General features: G+C 49.8%; 10 protein-coding genes across 10 annotated transcripts; 3 read left to right on the top strand and 7 right to left on the bottom strand.

Moving 5' to 3' along the window:
* Positions 1-413: 413 nt before the first annotated feature.
* On the bottom strand, positions 414-779 carry VFPPC_17526 (hypothetical protein; the record flags this gene model as incomplete). The annotated part of the gene is made up of 2 exons (XM_022429226.1): positions 414-602; positions 648-779. 2 exons carry the CDS (start codon positions 777-779, stop codon positions 414-416), a joined length of 321 nt encoding a protein of 106 aa, XP_022285747.1.
* A 679-nt stretch (positions 780-1,458) lies between these two features.
* On the top strand, positions 1,459-2,798 carry VFPPC_03228 (fumarylacetoacetase; the record flags this gene model as incomplete). The annotated part of the gene is made up of 2 exons (XM_018282756.1): positions 1,459-2,401; positions 2,455-2,798. 2 exons carry the CDS (start codon positions 1,459-1,461, stop codon positions 2,796-2,798), a joined length of 1,287 nt encoding a protein of 428 aa, XP_018147365.1.
* A 130-nt stretch (positions 2,799-2,928) lies between these two features.
* On the bottom strand, positions 2,929-3,597 carry VFPPC_03227 (glutathione S-transferase; the record flags this gene model as incomplete). The annotated part of the gene is made up of 1 exon (XM_018282755.1): positions 2,929-3,597. One exon carries the CDS (start codon positions 3,595-3,597, stop codon positions 2,929-2,931), a length of 669 nt encoding a protein of 222 aa, XP_018147364.1.
* Positions 3,598-4,316: 719 nt separating this feature from the next.
* VFPPC_03225 (acetyltransferase, gnat family) lies at positions 4,317-5,168 on the top strand (the record flags this gene model as incomplete). Its single annotated transcript, XM_018282754.1, has 1 exon — positions 4,317-5,168. One exon carries the CDS (start codon positions 4,317-4,319, stop codon positions 5,166-5,168), a length of 852 nt encoding a protein of 283 aa, XP_018147363.1.
* Positions 5,169-5,268: 100 nt separating this feature from the next.
* On the bottom strand, positions 5,269-6,429 carry VFPPC_13427 (membrane bound o-acyl transferase family domain-containing protein; the record flags this gene model as incomplete). The annotated part of the gene is made up of 1 exon (XM_018291204.1): positions 5,269-6,429. One exon carries the CDS (start codon positions 6,427-6,429, stop codon positions 5,269-5,271), a length of 1,161 nt encoding a protein of 386 aa, XP_018147362.1.
* Positions 6,430-6,773: 344 nt separating this feature from the next.
* Positions 6,774-7,294, bottom strand: VFPPC_13426 (hypothetical protein; the record flags this gene model as incomplete). The annotated part of the gene is made up of 2 exons (XM_018291203.1): positions 6,774-6,949; positions 7,009-7,294. 2 exons carry the CDS (start codon positions 7,292-7,294, stop codon positions 6,774-6,776), a joined length of 462 nt encoding a protein of 153 aa, XP_018147361.1.
* A 3,610-nt stretch (positions 7,295-10,904) lies between these two features.
* On the bottom strand, positions 10,905-12,527 carry VFPPC_03223 (amidohydrolase family protein; the record flags this gene model as incomplete). The annotated part of the gene is made up of 1 exon (XM_018282752.1): positions 10,905-12,527. The coding sequence occupies one exon, from the start codon at positions 12,525-12,527 to the stop codon at positions 10,905-10,907; it is 1,623 nt and encodes a 540-aa protein (XP_018147359.1).
* Positions 12,528-14,011: 1,484 nt separating this feature from the next.
* On the top strand, positions 14,012-16,020 carry VFPPC_03222 (major facilitator superfamily transporter; the record flags this gene model as incomplete). The annotated part of the gene is made up of 8 exons (XM_018282751.1): positions 14,012-14,087; positions 14,146-14,213; positions 14,274-14,344; positions 14,401-14,556; positions 14,620-14,692; positions 14,759-15,511; positions 15,571-15,675; positions 15,772-16,020. The coding sequence occupies 8 exons, from the start codon at positions 14,012-14,014 to the stop codon at positions 16,018-16,020; spliced, it is 1,551 nt and encodes a 516-aa protein (XP_018147358.1).
* A 177-nt stretch (positions 16,021-16,197) lies between these two features.
* On the bottom strand, positions 16,198-18,096 carry VFPPC_03221 (oligopeptide transporter; the record flags this gene model as incomplete). The annotated part of the gene is made up of 2 exons (XM_018282750.1): positions 16,198-17,566; positions 17,645-18,096. 2 exons carry the CDS (start codon positions 18,094-18,096, stop codon positions 16,198-16,200), a joined length of 1,821 nt encoding a protein of 606 aa, XP_018147357.1.
* Positions 18,097-23,130: 5,034 nt separating this feature from the next.
* VFPPC_03219 (cytochrome P450 family protein) lies at positions 23,131-24,704 on the bottom strand (the record flags this gene model as incomplete). The annotated part of the gene is made up of 4 exons (XM_018282748.1): positions 23,131-23,898; positions 23,966-24,450; positions 24,503-24,538; positions 24,599-24,704. The coding sequence occupies 4 exons, from the start codon at positions 24,702-24,704 to the stop codon at positions 23,131-23,133; spliced, it is 1,395 nt and encodes a 464-aa protein (XP_018147355.1).
* Positions 24,705-25,932: the final 1,228 nt, after the last annotated feature.

Here is a 25,932-nt window from a genome sequence, read left to right as displayed (position 1 = left end):
TATGCATTGCCGCACATGCAAGAACTGTTTTGTTGGCCGGAGTACCATTAAATCCCATTGTCGATGCTGTATTGTGACACAATGACAGCTCACAAACGCCGGATTCAGCATCGACAGGCCAGACTCCGTACTCCGTGGGGTTTCGGCCCAGAATATGGGTATTCGGCTCCGATGACGTTGACTGACCCTGGCGTGGTCGGGGGGCTCCGAGTATGACACGCCAAAACGGATGACCTACAAGGCACTAATGGCAATTGATGTTGATATAATATAATATACAGTTACATGGACAAAGTGAATGTTGAGAGATGATTTCTGCCTCATCAATTTTGGTACTAGATTGTGCCACTCCGAGGACGGGCTCACCTAAGCGTGAAACAAGGCGATCAGAGACAAGTACGACAACGTAATACTCAGAACGGTGCCATAGAGGTAACATGCAGTATCACGCCATTGCTGTTGTAGAAGGGTGGTATCAATGCTGAGACAAATGTTTGCCAAATCTCCCAGCTGCGTTCGGCTTCTGGTGTCGTGTCTCTGGAACCATGAAGTAGTAGAACTTCGGACCCGGGCCAGACCAATTTTGGAATTAAATCGACATGCTCAGTCGTTGACGCGCCAAAATTCCAGGGTGTTTTCTAATTCGCTGGTACAGGGAATGCGCTGGTGAGTGTGAGTAACTGCGATACATCACATGTGCCATAGTGAGATCTCTCTGTTGTGGGGGCCTGATTCATGTTGGTGATGAACAGCATTGGGATGATAAATCGACATGCCATTCACACCAGCCAAAGCCTTGGCGAATCTTGAATCTTTCTAAGCATGGAATATGTCGGGACCCTTTTGAAATATTATTCGGGACTCGTGGATTCTCGTCTCGAACTGATCAGCCTCGGAATCGGAACTCGCCAGGCCGACAAAGCCAATGCTGCATGGCAGACATATGTAGCAGCACGACGACGGTTGTGCTGTCAATTGATACAAGAGGAAGAAGAAGAAGAAGAAGTCCGCCACTGCACGAGTGACAGTTGATACTAGGTAGTGATATAGGTCCCTTCGTCACAGAACTTGCTTCATTATCGCGAGCAACTCCATCTGGTCTTTGCTCAGTCAGAAAACTTGCCTCTCCCATTGATCAAAGCAGATTGACGGGTTCAAGCGGAAGAAGGCGCGACCCATACCGGCACATTTCCGCACACCGGCTTTGCCCCTCAACCCCGCCATCGAAATCGGCTTGCGGCGGCAACTATGGCGGGGCAAGAGACGGAACAGAGGAAAGAGCTTCCGGGAGCTGTGACAAGCTCGAATCAGCTAAAGACGTAATTCTCTGGCTAAAATATTTTTTTTTCTCCTTCTAATTGAGCAGACGACCCTTTCTCATTCATCTCAGTTCAATTGCAGCTCACTCGTCTCTACCGAATTACGCCCGATCCTGCGATTGCGATCAAACATCTCAAAATGTCTTGGCTCACCATCTCACCAGACTCGCACTTCTCTATTGCGAATATTCCTTTTGGAATTATCTCCACGTCCGCTGATTCAACGAAGCGGCCAGCCATTGCCATCGGCGACTATGCTCTAGACCTCAAGGCATTTGCCGGCGCTGGTGGTTTCTCTGCTTCCTCCGAAATTCAGAAGCACCAAGATGTCTTCTCGGCCCAGTCTCTGAACGATTTTGCTGCTCTTGGTCGATCATTCCACCGCGCGGTTCGCGAGTATCTCCAGTCTATTTTCAGCGCAGACACCAAGAACCCCCAGGTTCTGAAGGACAACGAAGAACTGAAAAAGTCGGCTCTTTTGAAGCGTGCTGATGTTCAGAACCATCTTCCCCTCAACGTTGGAGACTATACCGATTTCTACGCCGGCAAGAACCACGCGTACAATGTTGGCGTGCTGTTCCGCGGTCCTGCCAATGCGCTGCAGCCCAACTACACTCATCTCCCTGTTGCCTACCACGGACGCGCCAGTAGTGTCGTTGTTTCTGGCACTCCCATCCGTCGACCGTGGGGACAGATTCTCAAGGACCCCAAGGCTGAGCCCAAGATTCCCACCCTGACGCCTTGCGAGAAGCTAGATCTTGAACTGGAAATGGGCATGTTCATCTGCCGCGAGAACAAGCTCGGAAGCCCCATTCCCGTAAATGAGGCTGAGGACTACATTTTCGGTTACGTACTGATGAACGACTGGAGCGCTAGAGATATCCAAGCTTGGGAATACGTTCCCCTAGGTCCTTTCACTGCCAAGAACCTGGGTACCACAATTAGCGCCTGGGTTGTTTTGGCTGACGCCCTCAACGACTCCAAAACTGCTGGTATTGCCAATGATACTCCCCTGTTGCCCTATCTTCAAGAAAAGAAGAAGGATAACTGCCTCAACATTCAGCTGGAAGTTGATGTCATTAGTAAGTGAACGCCTTGTTTGCCGCTCACCACTCACGCTGCTAACCCATGATAGCTGCCAACGGCAACAAGACAACCATTTCCAAGTCCAACTCCAAGAACCTCCTGTGGACGTGGCCCCAAATGATTGCACACCACACAATCACTGGCTGCAACCTGCGCCCTGGCGATCTGTTGGGCTCTGGAACCATCACAGGTGACACACCCGGCAGCGAAGGCAGTATTTTGGAACAGACTCAGGGTGGCAAGGTTCCCATCAAGCTGCAAGGTGGAGAGGAGCGCAAGTTCCTCCAGGACGGAGACACTTTGACTATTCGCGGCTGGGCTGGGCAAGAAGGCGCTTTGATTGGGTTCGGTGAGGTGTCTGGTACAATCCAGCCAGCTCTGCCGCTGTTCTAATTGTTGACACGAAGTTATGAAAAATTGTGAAATATTTAGTTACCTATGCTCAAAAATAGACCCAAAATTGCCAAGGATCACACTAGTTTCTTCATTTTGTGTTGTTTTATCATATCGTGTTGTTTCCCATTTATTTCTTGCGCAATTCCTCAGGGCAATCAGGCTGGCTAAAGTAATCCGCCTTCAACACTGCGGGATGCTCACTCAGATTCTTGACAACCTTGGAAATTGTCGGAAACTCGGCCAAATCGACCCCGAACCGCTGTGCATTCCAAACAGCCGGCATCAAGCACGCATCTGCCATGGTAACAGTATCACCAACAGAGTACTTCCCTGCAGAATCCTTGACAACCGCCTCATACGCCTTCAACCCTTCACCCATCAACTCCTTATTCCATTCCTCTGCACTCCCACCCAGCGCTCTGACTCGGCGCATGATTCTCAAGTTCGTAACGGGCTGCGTATCTGCCGCAATAATCTCGCATAGTACACGGACGGTGGCGCGGCTCTTGGCATCGCTCTTTGCTGGGAGAGTGGGCACCTCTGGGTGTACTTCTTCCAGATATTCTAGAGCTGCTACAGACTGTCCGATTTTAAAGCCTTCGTCGGGAGAGCGTTTGGATACGAGGAGGGGAACCGAAGCAGATGGATTGAGGGCTTTGTGTTCGGCGGAGAGCTGTTCGTCTTTGAGGAGATTGATGGGGATGTGGTCGTAGGAAATGTTTTTGAGGTTGAGGATGATGCGTAGGCGGGCGGAGCATGAGGAGCGGAAGTAGGCGTAGAGAATGTAGTCAGTCATTTTGGAAATTTGGTGGACTGCAGCCGGTTTGTTGGAGTTGACTATGGCTTGCGAGAATGAATTGAGAGATGAAAAATAGGAAACTTCGAGCACGAGTTGTTGAAGTTTTACTGTCGTTCTGTGGTTATGACCTGACGCCCTTCACTGAAATTGCCCCGCGGCATTCATACATGTAGCTTAACGTATGGGAGCTTCACTGAGACGCCCGATTCTAACCTTGAGCTTCAACATGGGTCAAGGATGGGCGTTTGTGATTGGACAGTCGGAAAAGGCGGAACAGTTCCGGCTCTGGGACCTGAATTGCTGTGCTGGGGAAGTGGACCAGGCCAGACATGGTGATGCTGTCTTCGCACCACAGAGCAATGCACGTCATTGAGGGCTTGAACCATTATCACACCGAGCGATTAGAAACATTGGGACAGAGCACACTGACATCCGAAAACAGCACGACTTAAGCTGACACGTGTGATTATGCTTACCCCCAGACGGACGCATGATCCGGCCGGAGCTGACGAACCCAGTCAGTCACCGGAGCTCCACTCGGTCCCCGTACCCGATCCAATTCATCAGGCAAATACCGAGCCATGAATCGTCATGCCCTCCAGAGAATGCCGTGAGAGTGTCAAATCGACCTTCCACTCAATCTTTTTAGCTTTGCTTCACATTTGACGGTCCAACTTGAGCAATTGAACCAAAACAGACGGAAACACTCTATCAACATGGAATCTCGATCTTTATCGGGATTTTCATTCGCCCAAATAGCTGACCTGTTCAACAAGGGCTTCGAGGACTACATCGGCAACCCAGTCAACCTCACCGCCGAGGCAGTGGCAGAGTACATACCCCAAAACTACCTTTCCCTGGCACACAGCCATGCGTTCTACAGCTCGGACAACCCAAATGAACCCATCGGATTTGCCATCATAGCCATCAGACCTGACAAACCCACCGAGAGCCGCCTCGGCGCCATGGGAATCTTCAAGGCTGCCAGGGGCAAAGGCGTAGGAGCCAAGGCCCTGAAAATAGTTTTCGACGCCGAAAAGGCGCGCGGGACGGAAATCGTCGGATTTGAGTGTATAAAGCAGAACACTCCTGCGGTCAAGTTGTACACCAACGCCGGATGTGTCATAAAACGAGAGCTCTTCGGGTGGCAGTATACTCCCAAGGATGGAGAATTTGCAACAGACCCAGAATTAAAGACTTGTTCGTTTGACGAGGTAGATGTGTTGGTGAAGACGCACGGTGCAGCGGATTTACCCTGGCAGGCATGGGGATTCAGCAAATCGCCTGATACACACAAGGCGTTTAGACTAGGTGATGCCTATTGTGTTGTGACTGATCCCGAGGATAAGGACAAGGATACCGTCAAGCTGAGTTGCTTGATTGTTGATCCGCAGTCGAGGAGGAAGGGGGAGGCGACGAGGCTTGTGAAGGCAATGATGGCACAGTTTCCGGGGAAGAAGTGGATGGCCACGCCGATTTTCCCCAAGGAGTATGGGGATGGGTTGGCGGCGAAGCTGAGACTCGAGGAGACGCATCTTACGCAGTATCAACTGGAGATTAAACTGTGATTATGAAGCATTGCATGGAACAGAGGTGCTGATGCGCAAATGGAGGTCATTTTAGAGAAATACTGAACGCACAATTTTGCGATACTACTTTTTTGCTAATCTATGATCTTCGGTTCATCTTCATGTTGACTTTGAAAGGCATCCTGCAAACCGCCGCCCTGTAGAGGATAGGAAATTGGTATGGCGGCACGATGCAGTAAAAGAACGCCAATATGAGCAAGTAACCCATCAGCCGACTCAAAACTGTTGGTGATTTGCCCTTCCCCCCAAATAAGCTTACATGTCTGATACTCATTTCAACCAACCCAGCCAGAAAGTTGAGCATCAAAAACCAGAAGTCACTGAACGGATCTGCTTCCGGATCTGTCTTCCAAGTGACTAGCCCATGAACTACCCCAGAAACCGTGAACACCCAAAGAGCAAGGAATACCTTCTCAACAGTGCTGCCCGGTTCAACCCGCAGCACTCTGCGTGTGATGAGTCGGCCGTAACACAGCTGCGATGGCGTTCCGATGTGGTGCCAGAAACTGCCCCAGAAGCGCTGGATAGAATATGCCTGGAATGGATTCCCATACAAAACCGGCCATTCGTCAGGATCATCTATCTGGAGCAAGCCCACAAAGACGACTGCGAGGACGGAGTTGGCTGCCGTGAGAATGAGATACGTCAACCAGGCCCAGTGGAATGCGAAAACCAGGCGAAAGAGGGCCGCGCGGTCACACTCTAGGTGTATGTACTTCTGGTGAGAAGCTCCAAAGTCCCGGGGCCCAGGCTTGAGGTAGAAGAGGATGCCTAGCTCGATTCCAAGGTATAGAGCTGCTAGGATGGCCAGAGTAATGAGACGCTTGGCGACGAAAAAGAGTCGTTGTGTGGTTGTCACAGGCTTACGATTGGGGTCGTATGTGCTTTTAAGAGGTAACCTTCGTGGGTTCATCCACGCTTTGAAGGAAATGATGGTGTTCCATCTTTGCGGTGCTCCTTTTGGTGGAGTCGGGACAACCAAGCCTTCAAGATAGAGTGCAGAGGTTGCGTGGATGATGAATATGAGGTTCGTGAATGCCAGAAGCCAGTCAAGCCCGGGGAATCTAGTTGCTACTTGGTTGACGGTGCGGTAGCTCTGAATTGAGGGTAGGACGTTCAATGGAAGCAACCACCATCTCGACTTTGGATTCTGCTTAAGAGTGTATATGAAGATGGGGGCCGTTGAGAGAAACCAAGCAATTGGCTCCAGCGTGGAGAGGGCTTCTGAAATGCGTAACATTGTAAGACTGATTGAAAGAAGCTTGGAGTACTCGTGGTAAATTGGTTCCAGGATGGAATATGGACATCATGAAATCTTATACGTTTTCTTACATAGAGTATATGTCACTAGTTCGGAGCCAAGTGCTTACGGGTAGTAACATCAACAGTGTTCCATTGTCACCGAGCCAAGCGGCGCTACCTGAGCTAGATATGTACCAACTCCACACGCAACAAGCCGGTTATAATCGCCCCAAGAACTTCACAATGTCCAGCTGGCGGAATCCAACAAACACACAGTGTCCGTATTTATAAAGAGTTTATCATCCAGCGTACAGAGCCACTCATGAAACGTTTCTAAGCTGCTTAGGAAGCAGCAGCGTGAAGCTTGTCGGTAAGTTCATTGAACTGAGCCTCGCTGAGGTCAGTGTAGTGCAGGCAGTCAGAGCCGCAGGGAAGGGCATAAGGGCCGTTCACTGGGTCGCCAACCAGCACGTTGGCAAGGTTCATGCAAGCAGGGGGAACGCCCATGAAGCGGATTTCTGTGTCCAATGTAAGTAGTTGAAGCATTGTCATCTCGGAAGTTGGAAAGGGTTCTCACCACCGGGGCCGGTGCTCTCAGCAGTGACAGTAACACCGTTCATCTGGTCGTAGCAGCGGTCAAACTCCTGCTGAGGAACTCCAGGGGGAGCACGGCCCATGATGGCACGAGACTCAAAGAAGGCGGGATCAATATCGCGCTTGCTGAAGATGTTGACGAAGAGGTCGGCGATGCCCTGGCAGAAGAACTGGCAGAGAAGGTCGGCGGCCTTGCCGATGTTGGCGTGGCCGGGCTGGGCCATGGTGGCAGCGAGGCCGAGGGCGAGACCGAAGTTCTTGATTTGCATTGTTGCGGCGTTGTTGGTGTAATGAATTTGAAGTGTAGAGTTGAATGGTGTGATTGAGATGCTGATGAGGTTGGGAAATATGGAAGATGCCTTGACTTATATAGTTGTTCAACTGGCTGAATGGGGATAGATTGAGCTCTTGAAACTCTTGCAGTTCGAGGTACTTTACCCATTAGACATTGATAGGAGCATCACAACTTGCCACTCGATCGTTGCTGTGAGATGATATCACAACTCGAACCAACCTACTACGAGACTAGGATGGATCGTGAAGCCTGCTTGGCCCTTTCTCTAGTCATTATGCGTGATGTGGAGTAGTGCTAGATAAGATGTTGTATTTGCATTAGAAGTGGTGTATGAGAGGTGCTGTAGCATTTACCCCTTGGCCGCCTATTTTCTTCGACTTCCGTTCTGACATATATACATCTTGCTGCTTGCATTTTGTTATTTGATCTTGATGCTTCTTAACCACAAGATACCGTAGCAAAGTTTCTCGTGGTATAAATCCAAGGTCAATTTACGTCCACTGACTGTGAAAGACCGTTGGAAAGAGCCTCCAAACCGGTCTGACCGGTAGATCAGTCGAACAGTCGACATCCGGTCTTGTTGAAATTCACCATGTACCGTACTATAAGAAACTAAAACTTACCAGTAAGCGCCGAGCTTCCATAGTTCCAAAGTCCGCATACAGTTCTATAGTTGCGGTGGATCGACAGGAGGGCTTGCGGCAAGTAAGGTGTAAGAGATTCGTGCCTGAAGATCAACAAAGTTTATTCGGTGCTTGGAACCAAGCGCCATTTTTGTGCTCCTCTACTAAGCAACATTATTAGTTAAACAAACGTTGTATTTCGCTGTATCTGCTTGACTACCACTTGGGAGGCAGAATTACATGCCTCCAAACTACAGCGGTGATGGCTAAACAGTTGCAAGATGATGAGCGAAATCTAGGCTATCTCATAGCATCCTTCTCTTGGCTTGAGAAAATTAACTTTACGGCCTAGTATCGTCCAAAGCCGGAAGTTCACTGCGCATTTCTACATCGTCCGGCGGAAGCGATTGGTAGCTTCGACTAAGTGGGATTAGTGAACAGTCTCCCAGGCTGACAAACAAAGATAATTATGAACCACCTCCTTTAAAGACTAGCCGTAAACTTCATAGTCTATTGCTAGAGGTCTTAGCTATTGTTTTCTAATGTTCCCTTTCTATGACGTCAAACTACAGATGCAAACTCTCGCCAAGAGGACCGAGTCGGTGGGCCAATGATCCCTCGAGGCGAGCTACAAACTTGGCAAGTATCACAGGCCGCATCTTATGAAACTAGGCGGAGAATTCCCCGAGCGGCAGCTAACTAACAGAACGGATATGCGTACATGCCGCAACCTAAGGGCGCTTGTTGCCGGTTCTCCACAACCCGTCGATGCAATCGTGTCGATCAAGTCAAAAATTCGAGATCTACAGGAAGGCACTACGAGAAGATATTGTCTACCATTCTCGCCAAGAGTTTCTCCAACCATATCTGACTCAGATTAATGCGAGGATGCAGTGTTATTGTGTTTAGTAGTAGACTGCCAAGCATATGAGTGTCAGAGGAGACAAGCAGGGAAAGCCGGAATCTCGCATCGTGATCTCGTTACGGCTCCTCTGCCTCCGGATCGGCATAAGAAGGAATACCGAGGACAATTCTGTTTAGTCTCCGCAGACGGATGCGCTCGTCACCGCGCGTTTGCTGACAAGTTTGGCCTTGGTCGCCTGGGCGTCCCACTTAGCTTCGCATTGGCACGCGGGTGTTGCGTTGTAGGAGACTGAGACTCGTTTCTCGGCATACGTAGTGCACCAAGGAGAAAACATGGCAAGATGGAATGAGCAAATATTGCGTCGTTTACACGGGGATGGATGTATTTGTGTTCTGGGGTCATGGACTGCATCTCTAAAGCTGAGAATAGTTTGCCTTCTTTTAACACATTGTCATTTTTTAAGCATATGACAGGGTACTAGTCCAACCCATTCATTTGCTAATAGATTAGATTTGTTCCCAAGTCGTTTATTGTCATGCTGTACAGGATGAAACTAACGACGACACTACTACTATCTACCGCTGTATCAGCCAGCATCACGATAAACCTACAGAAAGACACTCTAAGGGACACGAAAGGTCTAACGAAAAGATCAAGTATCCCCCTTGATACTGCTCCAGCGGCACCTGGTGGCCAATATTTTGGGGATATTGAAGTTGGAACTCCTGGGCAGAAAGTCAAGGTGTATCTTGACACAGGCAGTAGTGACACCTGGGTGAATACTGTCGGAACTGGACTATGTGACAGCGGAGAGTTTGTGGGCTGCAACGACCTTTGTAAGTGACTTTACTGCTGTATTTTCCTTATACCAGATACTTCATCGTTCGCTCTGGGTGCTAATCGCAGGAGATTTAGTCAACCCAAACAAAAGTACATCACTCAAAGTCATCGGAAAAGGAAACTTTAACGCATCGTATCTTGACCAGAGAAATGTTCAAGGCGATTTCGTCAACGAGACTGTCACAATCAATGGCCAGGCAATCAAGAACCAAATGCTTGGGCTTGCCAGAAACCCTACACCAGGCTCGGGATTGCTCGGTCTCGGTTTAAGTGAAGGCTTTGCGGCAGCTGAACAGTATCCGACAGTGGTGGACAATCTTGTATCGGCAGGACATATTGAAAGGGCGGCTTTCAGTCTGTACTTGGTAAGGGTATAGCAATCCGAGTCTTGACAGCATCCCAGTTGCTAATACGTTTACAGAACAGCAGCTTAAGTGGTCCTAATGTAACAGGAACACTTCTGTTTGGCGGTATCGATACCGAAAAATATATCGGGAACCTCACCACGCTACCTCTAGTCCCTGGCTTCAAGCCTGGATCTGGTATCGTAGCATATGCAGTGCATATGTCAGGATTGGGGCTCAACAAGGGAAACGGCGTCCGCCTAGACGTAAATGATGGCAAAGACATCAACGTGACAACTGTTCTGGACTCTGGAACAGACTTGACTTTTCTGCCTGATGAGTATTTAAAAACTATATGGAGCGATCTCGACGTTGAGTTCGCGCAGAAGAGGGCATTCATCGACTGCAAGTACGCAGGTGATGACGGGGAAAATGTCACAGTCGACGTCTCGTTTCCTAATAAAACGATCAATGTGCCGCTACGAGAATTAGTCGTCGACACAGGTAAGCCGGAACTACTCAAACTACTTGGCCTTCAATTGGAAACGCCTTGTATATTCGGGCTTCAGGGTACATCCACCAGCAACATCACAAACAACAATTTTGGCATCGTGGGAAGCAACGTCCTGCGAAGTGCATACGTCGTATACGACGCGACTAATAAGCAAGTGGCCATCGCACAAGCAAACACTGGCTCAACGAAATCTAACATTGTCGACTTGAAGGCTGGGAAAGACTTCCCCACCGTATCTGGAGTGGACGAGGAAGAAATTACTGCAGATGGAGATAATGCTGGACACGCCCTCACTCCACAACTTGTTAGCACAACTGTCGTGATAGCTTTTGCTGTTGTATTCGCTTATATCTAGAACTCGTAAACATAATACCACGTTATCAATTTGAGAAACAATGTCACCCGAAAATCTTGCGTCCTTGATACCACGTTTCCACCACTTTAGCTTCCAACAACTTCGTAGGATCCCAAACCATATCAATCACGGCAAGATTTGCAACCTTCCCCTCTTCCAATCTACCCACGCGACTATCGGCAAAGCAACTGTAGGCAGCACCCTGTGTCGCAGCCGCCATAGCAGCTGCAAGACTAAGTGCAAACTTGGGAGCCGTCTGCTTCTCTAGCTCTGGTTTTCTCCCTGACCGCCGAGTCGTCGCAGTGTAGAGATTCGGGAAAACAAGGTGTGATGCGGTCGGAGCATCAGTTCCTATCGCAACAGTGGCTCCGTGCTCAGCGAAGCCGTTGTAGGGGAAGACGTGCTCGCATCTCTTGGGGCCAAGTAGTTTCGGCCAGGCTTGCAAGATGGACGGATCACTGTGAACTGGCTGGACGGAGGCAGTGATGCCGAGCTTTCCTAGGCGTGCGACGTCGTCTGGCGAACAGGTTTCCAAGTGTTCGATTCGATGTCGTCCTGCTGGGTTTCCAACTCTTTCTAGAGAGTCAATGGCTACTCGGATGGCAGCATCGCCAATGGCGTGTATGGCAATCTGTAAGCCAGCATCGTCGGCTTTCTTCAAAATTGGAACAAGCTCCTCCACAGTCCATACGGCCGGTTCATTCCCCCCGTTATGAGAGTAGGGTTCCATAAGGCTTGCTGTGCAGGCATCGACAACGCCGTCACACATGACTTTGATACCCGTGATGCGGCAATCCGGTGAAGTCGTCTCGTTGTACTGCTTCTTCATCTCAATTGCCTTGTCTACCAGCGCAAGATTCTCCTCCGGAGTCTTCTGAGGTAAGACAAACCAGTGTGTTGCGAGCCATACAGGAAGACGTCCGCCGCACCTCTTGCGGTAGTCCAGAATGATACCCCAAGTCACTTCGTCCATGGCCATGTCAATGAGACCGGTATATCCACTAGCGATGTACGCCTTGATGGCATCGTCAATGAAATCCATCTTTTGTGTCAACGAGAGCTGTTTACTCAGAAACGGATCTACAATTGTCAGGGCAGCAGATTCCGATAGGAGACCACTTGGTTTTCCAGTTCCATCTCTGTGAATTGTGCCACCAGGCGGATCTTCCAGGTCAGCAACTTGGAGTTCGTTCAGCGCCGCCGTATTGCACCACCTGGAATGCATATCATACGCTGAAATGTAAATAGGTCGTGGGTCAAGATCATCAAGCTGACTTGCAAAGGCTTCTCCGTTGGTAGACGTCTGAAACCAGTTGCAGCACGAGATCCGATCAAGGTCAGGGTGTTCCTTTGCGTAGGTGCGAATAGCTGTCCGAATTTCTTCAAGGGTATCGCACCCACTGATGTCCAACTTGTTTAAAGTTTCTCCCGTCAACAGAAGATGCATATGGCTATCGATGAAGCCTGGGATAATTACTCGGTTCTCCATGTCGAGAACCTGTGCACCTGAAGAAATCGCGCTCTGAACTGCGCCGTCGCTGTCGGACCCGACATGGAGAATGTTGCCTGAAGCTTCTTCCAGTACAAGACAATCTGAGAATTGAGCGTCCTTTGGATTGTGGCCCGAGGGGCGCAGGAAACGTCCATTGCGAAGGACCTTGGCCATGGCTGCGATGTTGCTCTTGTTCTCGATGCGTGTTATATGATTGGTTGGTAAGACGTGAAGATGGTGTGGTGTCAAATAATCTACGCCATGTGCAATCGATTCGCCCAAAGGGAATAGTGGCTATTAAAATAACTGATAACTTTCTATCAGTTCGCGGTTGTCGTGCCCGGTTATGGCCTTCCTGTGATCCGATTGCCAACTCAACCTTACCATGTGAACAAAATCGGGGCCTCGGACTCCGCGAAGGTTATCATTTATGTGTGTTTTTCGGATTCCGCGGCCACTGGAATGCTTGGTCGCTATATATTAAAATAAGCCATGTTGGGCGACTGGCATTGACACATTACAAACAAGGTTGAGCTAAATCTCAGCCACCAGCGCGCTTGTCACTGCCCCAATAATCTGGGGTCGCTTCGCCTCTGTCCATACGATGGATAAATGCTGATACAATGGATATGACGACATTTTTTCGAGCGTTATCAGAGTCAGTGATAGTCCATCAAGGAGGTGAGACACCTTGTAAGCCTCAGTCCTGCCAATGACAAGGGCCACAAGATAGTTTCATACAGCAAACGCCTATATAGTTTAGATATAAACAGGACTCATTACTGACCATCACTCATTGTATCTTGAAAACAATTTCGCTGATGTCCAATCCCCAAGTTGCTCCTCGAACAATAGATACAAGTTCATCAACCACCATTTCTCCCAAATAAACCTCGCTTTCTTTGTGATTCCTCTATCTTTCTGTATCTTCATATCAACAACTCTCCCAAACAAATCCCGCCCTTAGCGCCGTGCATAAGCCTCCGGAGGGTTGACCCACAAACCTTCCGGTCAGCCAGGGCAAAGATATCCGCAAGAGCTTTGACACTAAACCATCTTCACAACAATAACAATTGCCGTCCTTCATGTATTACTATCTTTGTCTTATCGGAAACAAGGGGGTCCCCTCACATTTTATCTAAGCGAAGGGCTGAATCCGGGGTAAATCGGAGCCACAAATTCCCCATTAAATTATTTCCAACTTCCGAAGCCTTATTCCCATGTAAATCTGATCCGATGACCAATGGAACGTTGCGAATCATCTCGTAACATCGTTTTGTCTATCTTTGTGGCTGGAACTAGTACGTCTCCTGAGAATCTCAGCCGCCAATATACTCTAGTCGAGACTGTTAGGTCATGAATGGTTGTGTAACACGTATCTTGGAGGTGAGAAGCAAGCCTTCCAGTATCACTGCTTCATGGCTTCGATAAATGCCGCCCACCCCGCGTTCTTTTGTGAAGAAACTTGAAAGTGCTTAGAGTTTTCATCTTTTAATCAACGATTGCCTCGTGATATATCACGTCGTTATTTGCCTTTATTGAGTGGTCTTTCAGCTGCCAAGACCAACTATCCCGCCCTTGAGTCACCTTTCTCGGTTTCTCAAGTCTATTGCGAATGAACCCAAATTCTCAATCCATCTACAGTCTGCACCCTCCAGATGAGTAGCCACGGAGACTTCGCGTCCGCGGGTGTGCAGGCGCTAGATCCGCCAGGGACTGTCACTCTAGTCACCAGTACGAAACACCCTCTACAATCCAGAATTCGTATGCCCATCTAACCTCGACTCCTCAGCTCATAATGGAGGAGGAAGCGAAATCATTCTGATTCCAACTCCGTCAAATGACCCCAACGACCCATTGGTATGTCCTACAGCCTACTAGCTATCAACGAAGTCCAATTTTCTCACTATCAGTACCCAGAACTGGCCAAGATGGCGCAAATTCCTCAATCATGGTCTTCTCACGGTCATGACACTAGCCGTGTTCACAGCGTAAGTCCATCATTGCTTGTCTACTCAATATTCCGGTTCTTACAGCTTGCACATAGTCTCTCCATTCAACAAGTGTTCTGGTTCCCCATGACAGAGGACCTCAACGTCACCTACCAACACCTGGCTAATGGTCAAGCCATCCAGCTTGTCGGCCTAGCATGCAGTTGTATCTTTGTCATTCCCTTCACTAAAAAGTACGGGCGACGCTCAACGTACGTTATATCGACAGCATTAGTAGCAGCTGCGTCTTGGTGGACAGCCAACATGAACACCAGGGTGGAAGTGTATTTGACCAATTTGCTCTTCGGACTTGCAGGTGCTACTAACGAAGTAGCCGTGGAAATGACAGTTAGTTCACCACCAGCCCCTACTGTATCAATCCCCGTTCCGTGCATGATTAACCGGCCGGCTTAGATCAAAGACATATTCTTCGTCCATCAAAGAGCCAGGGCAAATGGAGTCTACTTCGGTGCCGTCATGGCCGGGAGCTTTCTCACCCCAATGGTAGCTGGTGTCCAAGCCGAGGCGCAAGGTTGGCGAATGTCATACACGACCCTCGCCGGATTCATGACTGTCATTTCAGTTATCTTCGTCTTCGCCTTTGAAGAAACGAAATATGTGCCACCCGCACAAGCTTCGTCAGACGTCGACCGCGACATTCTCGAGCACGAAGTCGACCCTGATAACAAAGACCAAATTGACCTGGAACTTGCCGCATCCGCTTCCAACATACCACCACCCCCTTCAATGTCCAAATGGCAGACATACAGGCACAGCATGCGCTTCTCAACCCCCACAGACGAATCTCTAACCAAACTCTTCATGTATCCAGTCTATACCTCGTGGATCCCGCACGTCGTGTTCGGCTGGCTCCAACTTGCCTCGGGGCTCACCTGGCTAGTTGCCATGAGCTCCATAATGACAATTGCACTTTCCGCTCCGCCATACAACTTCAACCCAGCTCAAGTTGGGTTCATGTACACAGGGCCAACAATAGGGGCCGTCTTTGGCTTCTTGTATGGTGGTATATTTGTCGATTGGGCAACCGTCAGGCTTGCTAGGAGGAATGGCGGAATCTTTGAGCCAGAGATGAGACTTTACCCCATGGTCGTTCCAGCTCTTATTGGGGCAGGCGGCTTGATTCTCTTTGGCGTCACTATTGATAGGGTAAGAAGTGTTGGCGTCTTCCGATTCTGGTACCGGGACTAAGATTTGCGATTGTGTAGGGCATGCATTACGTCTATCCTAGCATTGGTGGCGCAATGTTCTCTTTTGGTGTCGGATCAGTTTGTGATATTTCACTTACAATGGTGCTGGATGCTCTTCCGCATGTAAGTCTCCATTTCCCTTTCCAGGCTCATTCACAGCTGTTGCGTTTGCCAAGCGGACTTATAATTATGGCCTGGGTATGCTGACTTCGTTCGTAGCTTGTGGGCCAAACGTTTGTGGCAATTACATTCTTCAGAAACGCGTTGAGCATTGTTGGTTCATTCACCATCACGCCATGGCTTGATAAAATGGGCATCACAAACATGTTTCTTTTATGTGGATTCCTTGGCTTGTTTTTCAACGGTCTCGCAATTCCAATGATCTTTTGGGGAAAGAAGATTCGAATTGCTTTAGCACCGAGGTACTATCGGCTTTGTAAAGAGATATCTGAAAATAACCTGGGGTAGTTCAGCGGTCTAAGCGTCTCTATATACGCAAGACATGATCACATTACAGTTCGCAATAAGAAAAGGAGATATTTGACTGAATATACAGTGTATTGGATATCAATAATTTGCTACACTAAGCTGGTATCATGACACTTTTGACACATATAACTACTAAAAACCATCATCATTATCATCCTAAGCATTTTCTCCGGCTTCGTGGGCCTTGCCAACACCAGGCTGCTGCTTGCCAATGAACTCGGACTTCTTGAGCATGTTCCACTTGTCTTCCTCGGAGTCGAGGTGGCGGAAGCAGAACCAGAAGACGACACCACCAACGACAGCGATGACAGCAATGACGGTGTAGTTCCAGACCAGAAGAGGGTCTCCAGAAAGAGGAACGAAAGCCTGGCCAATGGCGGCAGACACGGCGCTCATGAACAAGTTGATGCTCATGACGAGGGACTTCATGTTCTCGGGGGCCTTGGAGAAGGCATACTCGTAGGAGGTGACATTGGCGAAAATTTCGGCAATACCAATGAGGATGTAAGGCAAACTCTGGGCCCAAACGTTGATGGGAGCGGGCTCGCAACCCTCGGTGTTTGCGTGCCAGCCGCAAGGGCTCTTCTCATAGATGTAATACTGCATGACAGCAGAGGCAACCATGGACAAAGCGGCAATGAGGAAACCAGTCGTCATACGCTTGATGGGAGTGAAGGCGAAACCCATCTTGCGGAGACCAGGGTACAGGAGGTGGTCAATGAGGGGAATCATGATAACGATGGAGATTGGGTTCAGATTCTGAATAATGTCGTTGGGAACACCGTGTCGCTCCATGGTACTGGCCTGGGTGGTAAGGTTGGCCGTCATCTGGTTGTAAGAAAGGAAGAAGATGGGCAAGAAGAGGAAGACCTTGCAAGCCATGAGACCACGGCGAACCTCGTCGACCCAGGCATCATCGTAGGTCATCCAGCTGGGTCGCTCATCAATGGGCACACGCGAAGGCTTGGCAACCTCCCAGGTGAAGTTCTTCCAGCCAGAGCGCTTGCGGGCAAAATTGGCCATCTTGATGAACTTGGAGAGCAATGAACCAGTGGGGGGCTTGAGCTTGTAGCTCTTCTTCTGCGACCAGAGGACGAGAGGAGCAAGCAAGAACAGGCCAGTGGGAATGAGGAAAGCAAGCCAGAAGCCAACGTACTTCTCAACATAGACCATGCCAATTTGGCCGGCAAGAGAGCCAATGTTGATGCAGAGGTAGAAGTACAGGAAGATTCTGGTGTTGGTGACAGCGGGGTCAACGATGACACGCTCGCCCTTGCGAACCTCAATTCGGGGTCGGACATCTTCGTTCTGCTCAGCAAGCAGAGGAGAAACGTTGGCCTTGAAAAATCCGGTACCAACGCAGAGGCAGATCAAGCCGATGATGAAAGCGGCAAAGGAGGACTTGTTGTTGACAATGACGGTGGGGGCGGAGGAGGCAACCAAGATGGCGTGAGCAATGGTAGAGATACCGATGGCGAGATGCAACGTCCAGAAACGACCCATGCGAGCATCGGCGATCCAGGCACTATCCAAGTTGTGTTAGTTACAATTCTGCTTGGAACGACAGAAAAATGGTGAGAAAGACGGGAAGGGCTATTCTTACCCAAGAAGAGGCATCAGGTAGGCGAAGAACTGGTTGAAAAGACTGATACCCTGGGCAGCCTTGGTGCCCATGCCCAAAGCACCAGGCTGGCCATGGCCGCCTGCAGGAGCTCCGGTAGTTGAGCCTTCAGGCAAAGGCTTGTTGACAAAGTTGGTGTACAAGACAGCCGAACCGTAGTAAGAGAAACGTTCGCAAAGTTCGACGAAGGCGATCGTCCACATGCTCCACATGATCTTACCAGAGACACGACGGAGAGTCTGCATCTCCTCATCGGTGGGCTTGCCCTCATAGTCTTCATCGTCAAGCATCACGTCGTGGTGCTGCAATGAGGCCTTGCGGGCTTGTGCGTCCATTGAGCCGTGGGCCGGGTTGTAAGGGTGACCTTTGTTCTCAGGATCAACCAAGCCCGACTGGGCAATGGCATCATTGTCAAGGTTGATGGTGGTCGTCATTGTGAAGGTGATGTCTCTTGATCTGTAAATGCAAGACGACACAAGGACTAACAGACAAGTCTAAGGACTGGTTGCCGAAGACGAGTAAGATGGGACACCCAGAAAATCAAAACGTGGTAAAAGTCGTGGGGTGCAGCGAGATTATATATCATGCAGCGAGGGAGCTTTCAAAACTTTCACCCCATCCCTCCATCCATCCACCCGCCCATCATACGTTTTGACAGATATCCGGGGACCCCATGAGTCTCGACTTGTACCAACAATCTCATTCTTTTCGTTATCAGCTTCTCCGACGTCTGGTGGTAGTTGCCACCAGCCACGACTCGACGACCCCGGAGAGCGATTCCCGATCCAGTCTAGCAGGCCATGGCATTCAAAAGATCCCAGCCAAGAGTACCGGGGCCGGTAACCTTACCAAAGTGGTGGGGAACAGGCCGAGACTTGGTGGTTCCACAAACAGGATGCAACCAATGGTCTCAAGACCAAAGCCGGACAGTCGATGGCGCTCTTGGGCTGGAACCAGAAGGTAGAGGGAGTGCCAAGGCTTGCAGAAGAGAGAGGCATACGAAGGAAAGCATGGACGCCCACCAGTCGCTTTGTCGTCGATGGGTGGCTGACAGGATCTCTCAGTTGCTCACAAAGTGATTGGTAGTATGTCTCCCTGAACCTGTTCCTAGCCGCTCCTCGAAACACGCAGCCAAGACTTCAAGACTGTGGAAATGCACACTGGCTTGCAAAGGATCTTCTGTAGCGCATCGACCACAAGCCGTGACCAGCTATTGGTGTTGAATCGTTGAGTCTGTGCCTAGCTATCAGTCAGCCAGTGGGCGGGTGACCCGAGGTCAATCTGACAACCAGAGAGTTTGACATCACAACATGCCCAGAACCAACAAGATTGGGGGTTGATGTTCAACAAGCCAAGGGCCGCCCTGTTCTAAACTTGGCCTGTCCTCGGTTGGTGCTCCCGAATCCTCTTGGCCAAGGCACCCGCGGAGCAGCGCCACCTACCGGCGATTCCAGACTCGTGTTCTGTGCCTCGGTGAGCTTACCCAAATGCGAAGTTTTTTCTTCTCAATTTCTCCTTTGTTTGAGAAGAACTGGTGGCGAGGCAGGCTGAGCGCTGCCCTCACCGCGCACCATGGAGGCCAGAACAACCTGGGCCTAGGGCCGGCGACTAAGGCAGTGGGCAATCTGGTGTGGTGACCCATGTCTTGCCGGATCCAGATGCAAGAAGCAAGCTTAAAAAGAAGGGTCTGTACAATAGCTCATGGAATGGGGCCAACAGAGGTGTCTGGTCCGTCTGTCATGGGGGGCGTCGAGGTTGTCACGGTTCGCTGGATCATATCTGCTTCCATGTCCACATGCGGATTCAATGCTCCCTCTTCCTTCCTGGCCCCCATTGCATTGCGCTCCAGAAAGATAACAACAAGCCCCACGTGATCCAACGGGTCAACCGGTCGCAATCTCATCATTGTCCAGCACGCCATGCTCACAGATTTGTTCCAAGCATGAAACTGCGAGAGTACGAGCGCCAAACGGCAAAATACACGCTTTGAGATTTCGTGGCTGTACCGACGGGGAAAAAATTTTCGCCCTGGAATCGTGTAACCGGCTGTCGTCGGCGCCTCGTTTTGCCTTCAGCAGCCACCGACAAGAGAATCTTGTTCTTCCATCAGCCTTCTGCCGTATGGCACCAAGCCAACCCGATTCCCTCTCTCTCTCTCCCTCCTCTCCCTCACCCAACAACCTTTGCATGGGTGGTGGGAGGCTTGCAGGCTTTGTGGGGAACGGAGTCCACGAACCACTCAGCCCCTTGTGATTTCTGGTCGTGGAGGCCATGGGTATCGAGCAGCTTGGACCGCCCCCTGCACAATTTCCAGATTCGCCGAGATGTGATAACGGGCGGGCGTGGAGGGAAACGCCGCCCAAGAACGAGGAGCGAGTCCTCGTTCCACGCGCGGGTTAGTATCGACCGAGGACGTCTTTACGGAGTATCCCTTAACTCAATTTACCGCTGGTGTCACCGTGACAACTTCCCCAGATACCAGGTATTTTTGCTGGTGCGACAGACGCCTCGGAATGCGCAATGTGCCGTTTAAAGTTCGTTCAATGCCTGACATAATGGAGGCGTGCTGTCTCGCTCGGATTCTGGGCCGTTTTTGACAGGTTTCAGCAATCCGAGATATTAATGCTGTGGGGAATCATCAGGGAATGTAACCTTTCGGGATGATACCACAGCTCAGGCGTCTTGGCTCATCTTCTAATTAGTGAATGGTCTTCTCCGAGGTATCTCACAGTGGGTTGCTTGTCAGTCAATGACATTTGATTCTTTTACCAGGCATTGTCCGACTCACAAGCAATACCATGCCAACCCACCAAGCGCCATGCCAAACACCAAGGAGACTCCTCAATCCACCAACAAGCATCAAAGCTCATTCTTGACACCACTTGGTGGCACTAGTATTCAAGTTTGCTTCATTACTTCTAAGTTGGGTGGTAAAAGGCAAATGGAGGACAGGGGTTCCCCAAGCCTGACTAGTCCCCCAACCGGCGTCCAACCCACAAGCCAATATGCCCAAATTCGCCCCTTGGCCACTGTCCATCACAATGTAGACAAAGTGCTGCTCAAACTTTTACGTCAAAGTTTGCGGGATATGTCCGGGGTTAGCTCTGGGGATACAGGTGTTATGGGGAATATAGTAACGCCTTCAACTCCCCAAACCATGGCTGATCCGCGGGGATCAATGAAAGCGAGGGGGCAGAAACCTGGAGGTGTTGTCGTCCCAAAGAGGACCACATGAGCTTCGCAAAGCTAAGCAGTAAGTAGAGCTTGCAGAGGCGATCACCTGCGGCCTGCTTGCATGGTGCCGTGGTCCCTAGTTGATGCACTGCAGTGCTAGACAGCGTCCAAGACGTGCCGTATTTCAACAGGTTAACATCTGGTGAGTTTATTCACTTGTTTTTTAATATCACCGAATTGCCTCTACGAGTCTGCTGCCCAAAAATGAAGCATTCTGACCAGTGGACAAAGCTTGATACTGTCACGACGCCACATCCATGAAGGCGTTGACGATCATCCAAACAAGTGCGGGCAGCATCGGATAAAGAAGGAAATAAATCATCCATGCCAGCTGTAACTTTTTACCCTGTTCCAGGTAAAAACCAGTGGTAAAGTTGGAGGGTGTAGCATGGTGCTGAGTGGCTCGCAAGGGAGATGCTGGGACGATGATGCGGTTGATACATCACCTTGACCAACCATCAACTCATCAGGTCTGGTAGCCAGGCCCGGTTTAGTTGACCAGCTTCAGCCCGTCAAAAGTTGGGGGCTCTTGGCACCGCCATGCCCGTCTGATTCTGCAAGAATGCTGCAGGCCCAGACGCGGAACATATCAATTGATTGCTTCTAATTCGAGACACGCGTGGCACGACCAGGGAACGCTGATGGCGGGTTAGTCCATCACGGAATTGCGCCCACGGTATTATTCCTCTTGGCTTGCCTTCTGTATCCATGACCCAACACGACTCTGCTTCGCAATTAATCTGAAATTCTCCTCCAGCCGGTCGCTCAAGCCATATGGCGGCCATCTGTCAAGAACGAAGGCGAAGATGCTGACGACTCTGCCCTCGGATGATGCTCATCTCGTGTTGCCACCAGTCGGCCCAAGCGAAGAAACGCAGAAGCAGTCAGATGGCACGCACTACAGATCATACGTTTCAACAGGCAATGCCGTCTGGTGTCAGCGGCGGCGCGTACGATGAGCTTCTCCGCAAGCTTACCTGACTTGACCAGGCCACACAGACCAGTTGACCAGACTCGACTTAGTTTGAAGGGTGGGTAAAGTTAGTTTCCTCATCAAGTGTGTGCCGTCGGTTCGGTCTTGTCTGAGTGATCTGCCAAGACGCCTGTGGCTTTAGCCCGAGTCCCACTCCGAAGCCAGCCAACACATTGTGCATGGAACGATGTTGGAAGTTTCTGTCCTCTGCTCCTCGTAACTTGTTTTGCTTGTTTACGTCGTCAGGGCTTGGCTGGCTGGCGCCTCCTCAAAGGTCCCGAAGATGGCTGGACCAGGGCGTGGAGGCACAGCCAGGAGTGAACATTTTGCTGCCACAAAGTCTGCATTTGGCCACCAGTGCTCAAATCAACGAAGTGAAAATAATCTGTGCCATAACTACATGTGGATTTTTCATCTAATGGTTGCGTTCCAGTGTGGCATGGGGATGTGTGGTGAAAGCAAGATTTTCGGCAAACTATCCTCCAGTAGCTGGCTTGTTTAATTGCATCACGGGAGCCAAATTGGCTAATATTGGCTACCTCTCGACGGGCTGGTGTTTTCATGACACATTTATTACTGCTTTAAAGCCAAGACAACTGCTTGGTCAGTTATTAGTTAAATCGTTCCCAGAGTATCGGGCTCCGCAGTAAGCAATGTCCTCCACCATGCCTTATCTCACAAGTGGAAACACCAGTCCATACCATTTCCAATAATTTGGCATGAACTAGGTCGTTTTTGTCCCCCTCCCGAACCTAAGTTTGGTTCACTGGGGCCGGTTCTTGTGGTTGACTGCGTCCGCTGGTTTAATGGTTTTCTTTGTGCCTGATAATCCATCTTAGGTACAAGGATGAGACCTTCCATCACAGGGGAATTGAACTTGGCTGATACAGATCGTATCAGAGACAAATTTTGAGCTTCTTACGTAGTCATTCTTATCACCTATGATATTGCCTTTGCTCCCTAAACGACCGGGTCTACTGCCACTCCCCAAAGAAGTTTGACCCGATACAATACAAGCCAGCTTTTTCTCCGACTCTTGTGGATTTCAAACGTCTAAATGCCAAAAGTTGACGCCTTCTTGCATCAAATAATAATCAAATATGAATGCCAAGCCTCAAATACCCTTGACGTCGTGACACAGCGCCAACGCCACTGCCCAGAAATGCAGGTCTGCCCCAAGAAACGCAAGAAACGCATTGATGCCATTACATCCCGCTTTCCAAACCGTCGGCTACCGTTCCCGTCTTAGCCATGGCATGGGTTACTCCTTTCTGGGACTAAATTTCACTTTGACTCCCGACAGGACGAAAAGAAAGTAAGCCTCCTTGTCTGCATCTGGGGGGATTGCCACCTCCACCTCAAACCTGTCAAAGAGGGTGGCAATCACCTTGAACACCACCAGCTCCGCCAAGTTTCGCCCAGGACAGCTTCGAGAACCGCCTCCCCAGTTTAAGCTATACTTTTCCATCATGCGGAGCGTTGTTGCTGCGTTCTCCACACCCATATCGGCGCAGATCCATCGTTCGGGATTATATACTTCAGGTTCGGCGCCAAATATATCCTCCTTGCGGTGCAACGCTGCGGCACTACAGCCAACGGTGGTATTTGGAGGCACACTCAATCCATGAACATGCAGCCCTGTAGGTGGTGTGTTGCGGGGAAGCGCCATAGGCACCACGGGGTACAGGCGCATGGCTTCGCGAATCGCAGCTTTTGTGTATGGGAATCGGTTACTCGTGGCATATACGAATGCGCCTTTTCCTTCAGCTGTGCGTAGTTCCAAGGCAATTTGTTTTTGAACATCCATGTGAGAGGCAATCATTGCCACGGATGCTGTAAGGGTCGATGCCATGGTTTCGTGGCCTGCTCCGAAGTTGGTCACGGCCATTTTCCGAAGGTAAAGCTGGCTGAACTCGGGTTTGTCCTTATGAAGCTGGACTAGGTCGTTTAACAAGTCCACTCTTTTGTCCTTGGGCGGATTTGGCCTCAAAGAGGCTGTCAGTCGACGAACTACATTCCGGAGAACGGCCTAACAATCAGCTTGTTAGCCTTCCTCATATTTTGCAATCGATGTTCACATAAGACTTCACACTCACAGGGAAGAAGGACTTGAAATTGGCTGGAGTCCGGTATGCTACGCCCCAGAGGGACGCAAATGCTTTGCCCAAGTTTGGTGACAACTGTTCCAGCTTCTTCATCGTTGGAAACACGCCAAACAAGCACTTTCTTCGCCAGCCTTGAAAGCTGTGTGATAGTGTCCCCCAATCCGTACCATCGCGAAGCAAACCGGGTGACCATGATAGCACGGCGGCTCCAAGACACTCGACTGTGATGATGTGCATCCATTCTTTTAGATCAAGCTCTTGGCCCTCGAGCTCGGTTAGTCGCTTGACCACGTTGTCAAGTGTTGCCGCAATAGCGTCTTCGTACTTCGCGACATTTGCGACGCTGTATACGCGACCAATCAAGCGTCTCTGCAAACGATATCGCTTCATCTCTCTCTCGGACAGGAGATCTAGAGTATCCTCAAAATTTGCGTTGAATCGCCAATCAATGCTCGGCCTGGTCAACGCCGTTGCCACTGTGATTAGAAGTCAATATCAGACTGCGACACGACAGGCAAGCACACTTACAGTAGAAGTCGGATTTCTCGAAGCCTTTACCGGTGCCTGTGTGCAATAATACCTCAGTTTGTGTGCACAGCACTTATATGATACTATGTAACATACTGTAGATCTTATCAAATGCTTCCGTCGTGTTAAACCACAATTCATTGGGGCCGATACGAACGGTGTCACCATACTTCTTGTGTAACTCCGGGGATAATTGAGCCATTTTCCCTCTTACTATGTGTCGAGCGTACCATATGCTCGAAATGGCAGCCAATTTTGGGCCTGGAACGCCGGCGAGAGGATGAAAAGTGATGCGGTAAATAGCTACTAGTAACGCGCTGACAATGAAGCCGAACGAAGCAATCAATATAGTTTGCCAGGCCATGCTGGCCGAAAGGGACAGCCCGTCCATTATCCACTGACGTTCCATGATAAATCGATGCAGCGGGAGCCCTCAAGCCATTGTAGCCAAACTCTCCATCAGCATTTGCGGCTATGAAGCCATAGGAAGGGGGCCAGTTTATCTGCTGCAGCCAGGCCAGTTGTTGGTGTCGTATGCAATCCCAGTACCAATAAGATAATTCCGTCTTGGAATACGCAAATTGGCTTGCTATTGTGATTCACAAGTCTTGATGTGACGAGTCCTTTGGCGGTATGGACCGAACAGTCGAATGTTGGAAGGTGAAAAAATCAGAGCGGCTTCATGAGTCCAGGGTAGTTTCGAGGTGGGGCTTCAAATTGATTGCCAGTTTGAGAACCAGGAATGTGACTGGAATATGTTGGCACGGGATTTAAACCAACTAGTGCCTAAACATTACTCTGCAGGATTCAATTTGGTTTTCTGATTTCAATGTTTACAGTCTGTGGTCAAAGGCGTTTGGACATATCCAAGTATACACTAACACAGCTCAATATGCCTAAGCACGCAACGCGATATGCAATACCTTTCCTTGTGCAAATACTTCTGACCCCCCACTGTAATAGCGTCCCTGCATGTACCTGCCACCTATCCTGGCGAGTAAATGGGGGAACATTGAAAACATCTGGAGTGTTCCGCGCATCCAAGCACTGAGGGCCTTGACCGATTCTTATGTCATCAGAACACGGATTCACTGACTGCAACACATACATTAGGCCTGCAATTTCAAAGTTAAACACTCAACACTCAACGGCATGGCGCATCAGGCGCATGCTATACCATGGAACGTGCTAGCATCAAATCTCAAGCTTATTATTGCGCCAGATCTCCCACGGGAGCAACCAGCCAACTTTTATCTGCGCGGCAAGTCTCGCCAGGCAAAGGAGCTGGCGTACTTTGCCGAAGCATTTGCCAGAAACGTTGCCGAACACACGAGATCTGAGCGCAAGAAGTATACCGAGAGTTATGGTGAGCCTGAGCCAGAGCCCGACGACCTGCTTCTCAGTGACGAAATCATCCGGAAAATTGGTTC

This window comes from Pochonia chlamydosporia, chromosome 2 (assembly GCF_001653235.2).
Source record: "Pochonia chlamydosporia 170 chromosome 2, whole genome shotgun sequence".
In the NCBI taxonomy this organism is placed as follows: Eukaryota; Fungi; Ascomycota; class Sordariomycetes; order Hypocreales; family Clavicipitaceae; genus Pochonia; species Pochonia chlamydosporia.
Note: the sequence above shows the minus strand (reverse complement) of the source record. Positions and strands in the feature narration are given on the sequence as shown.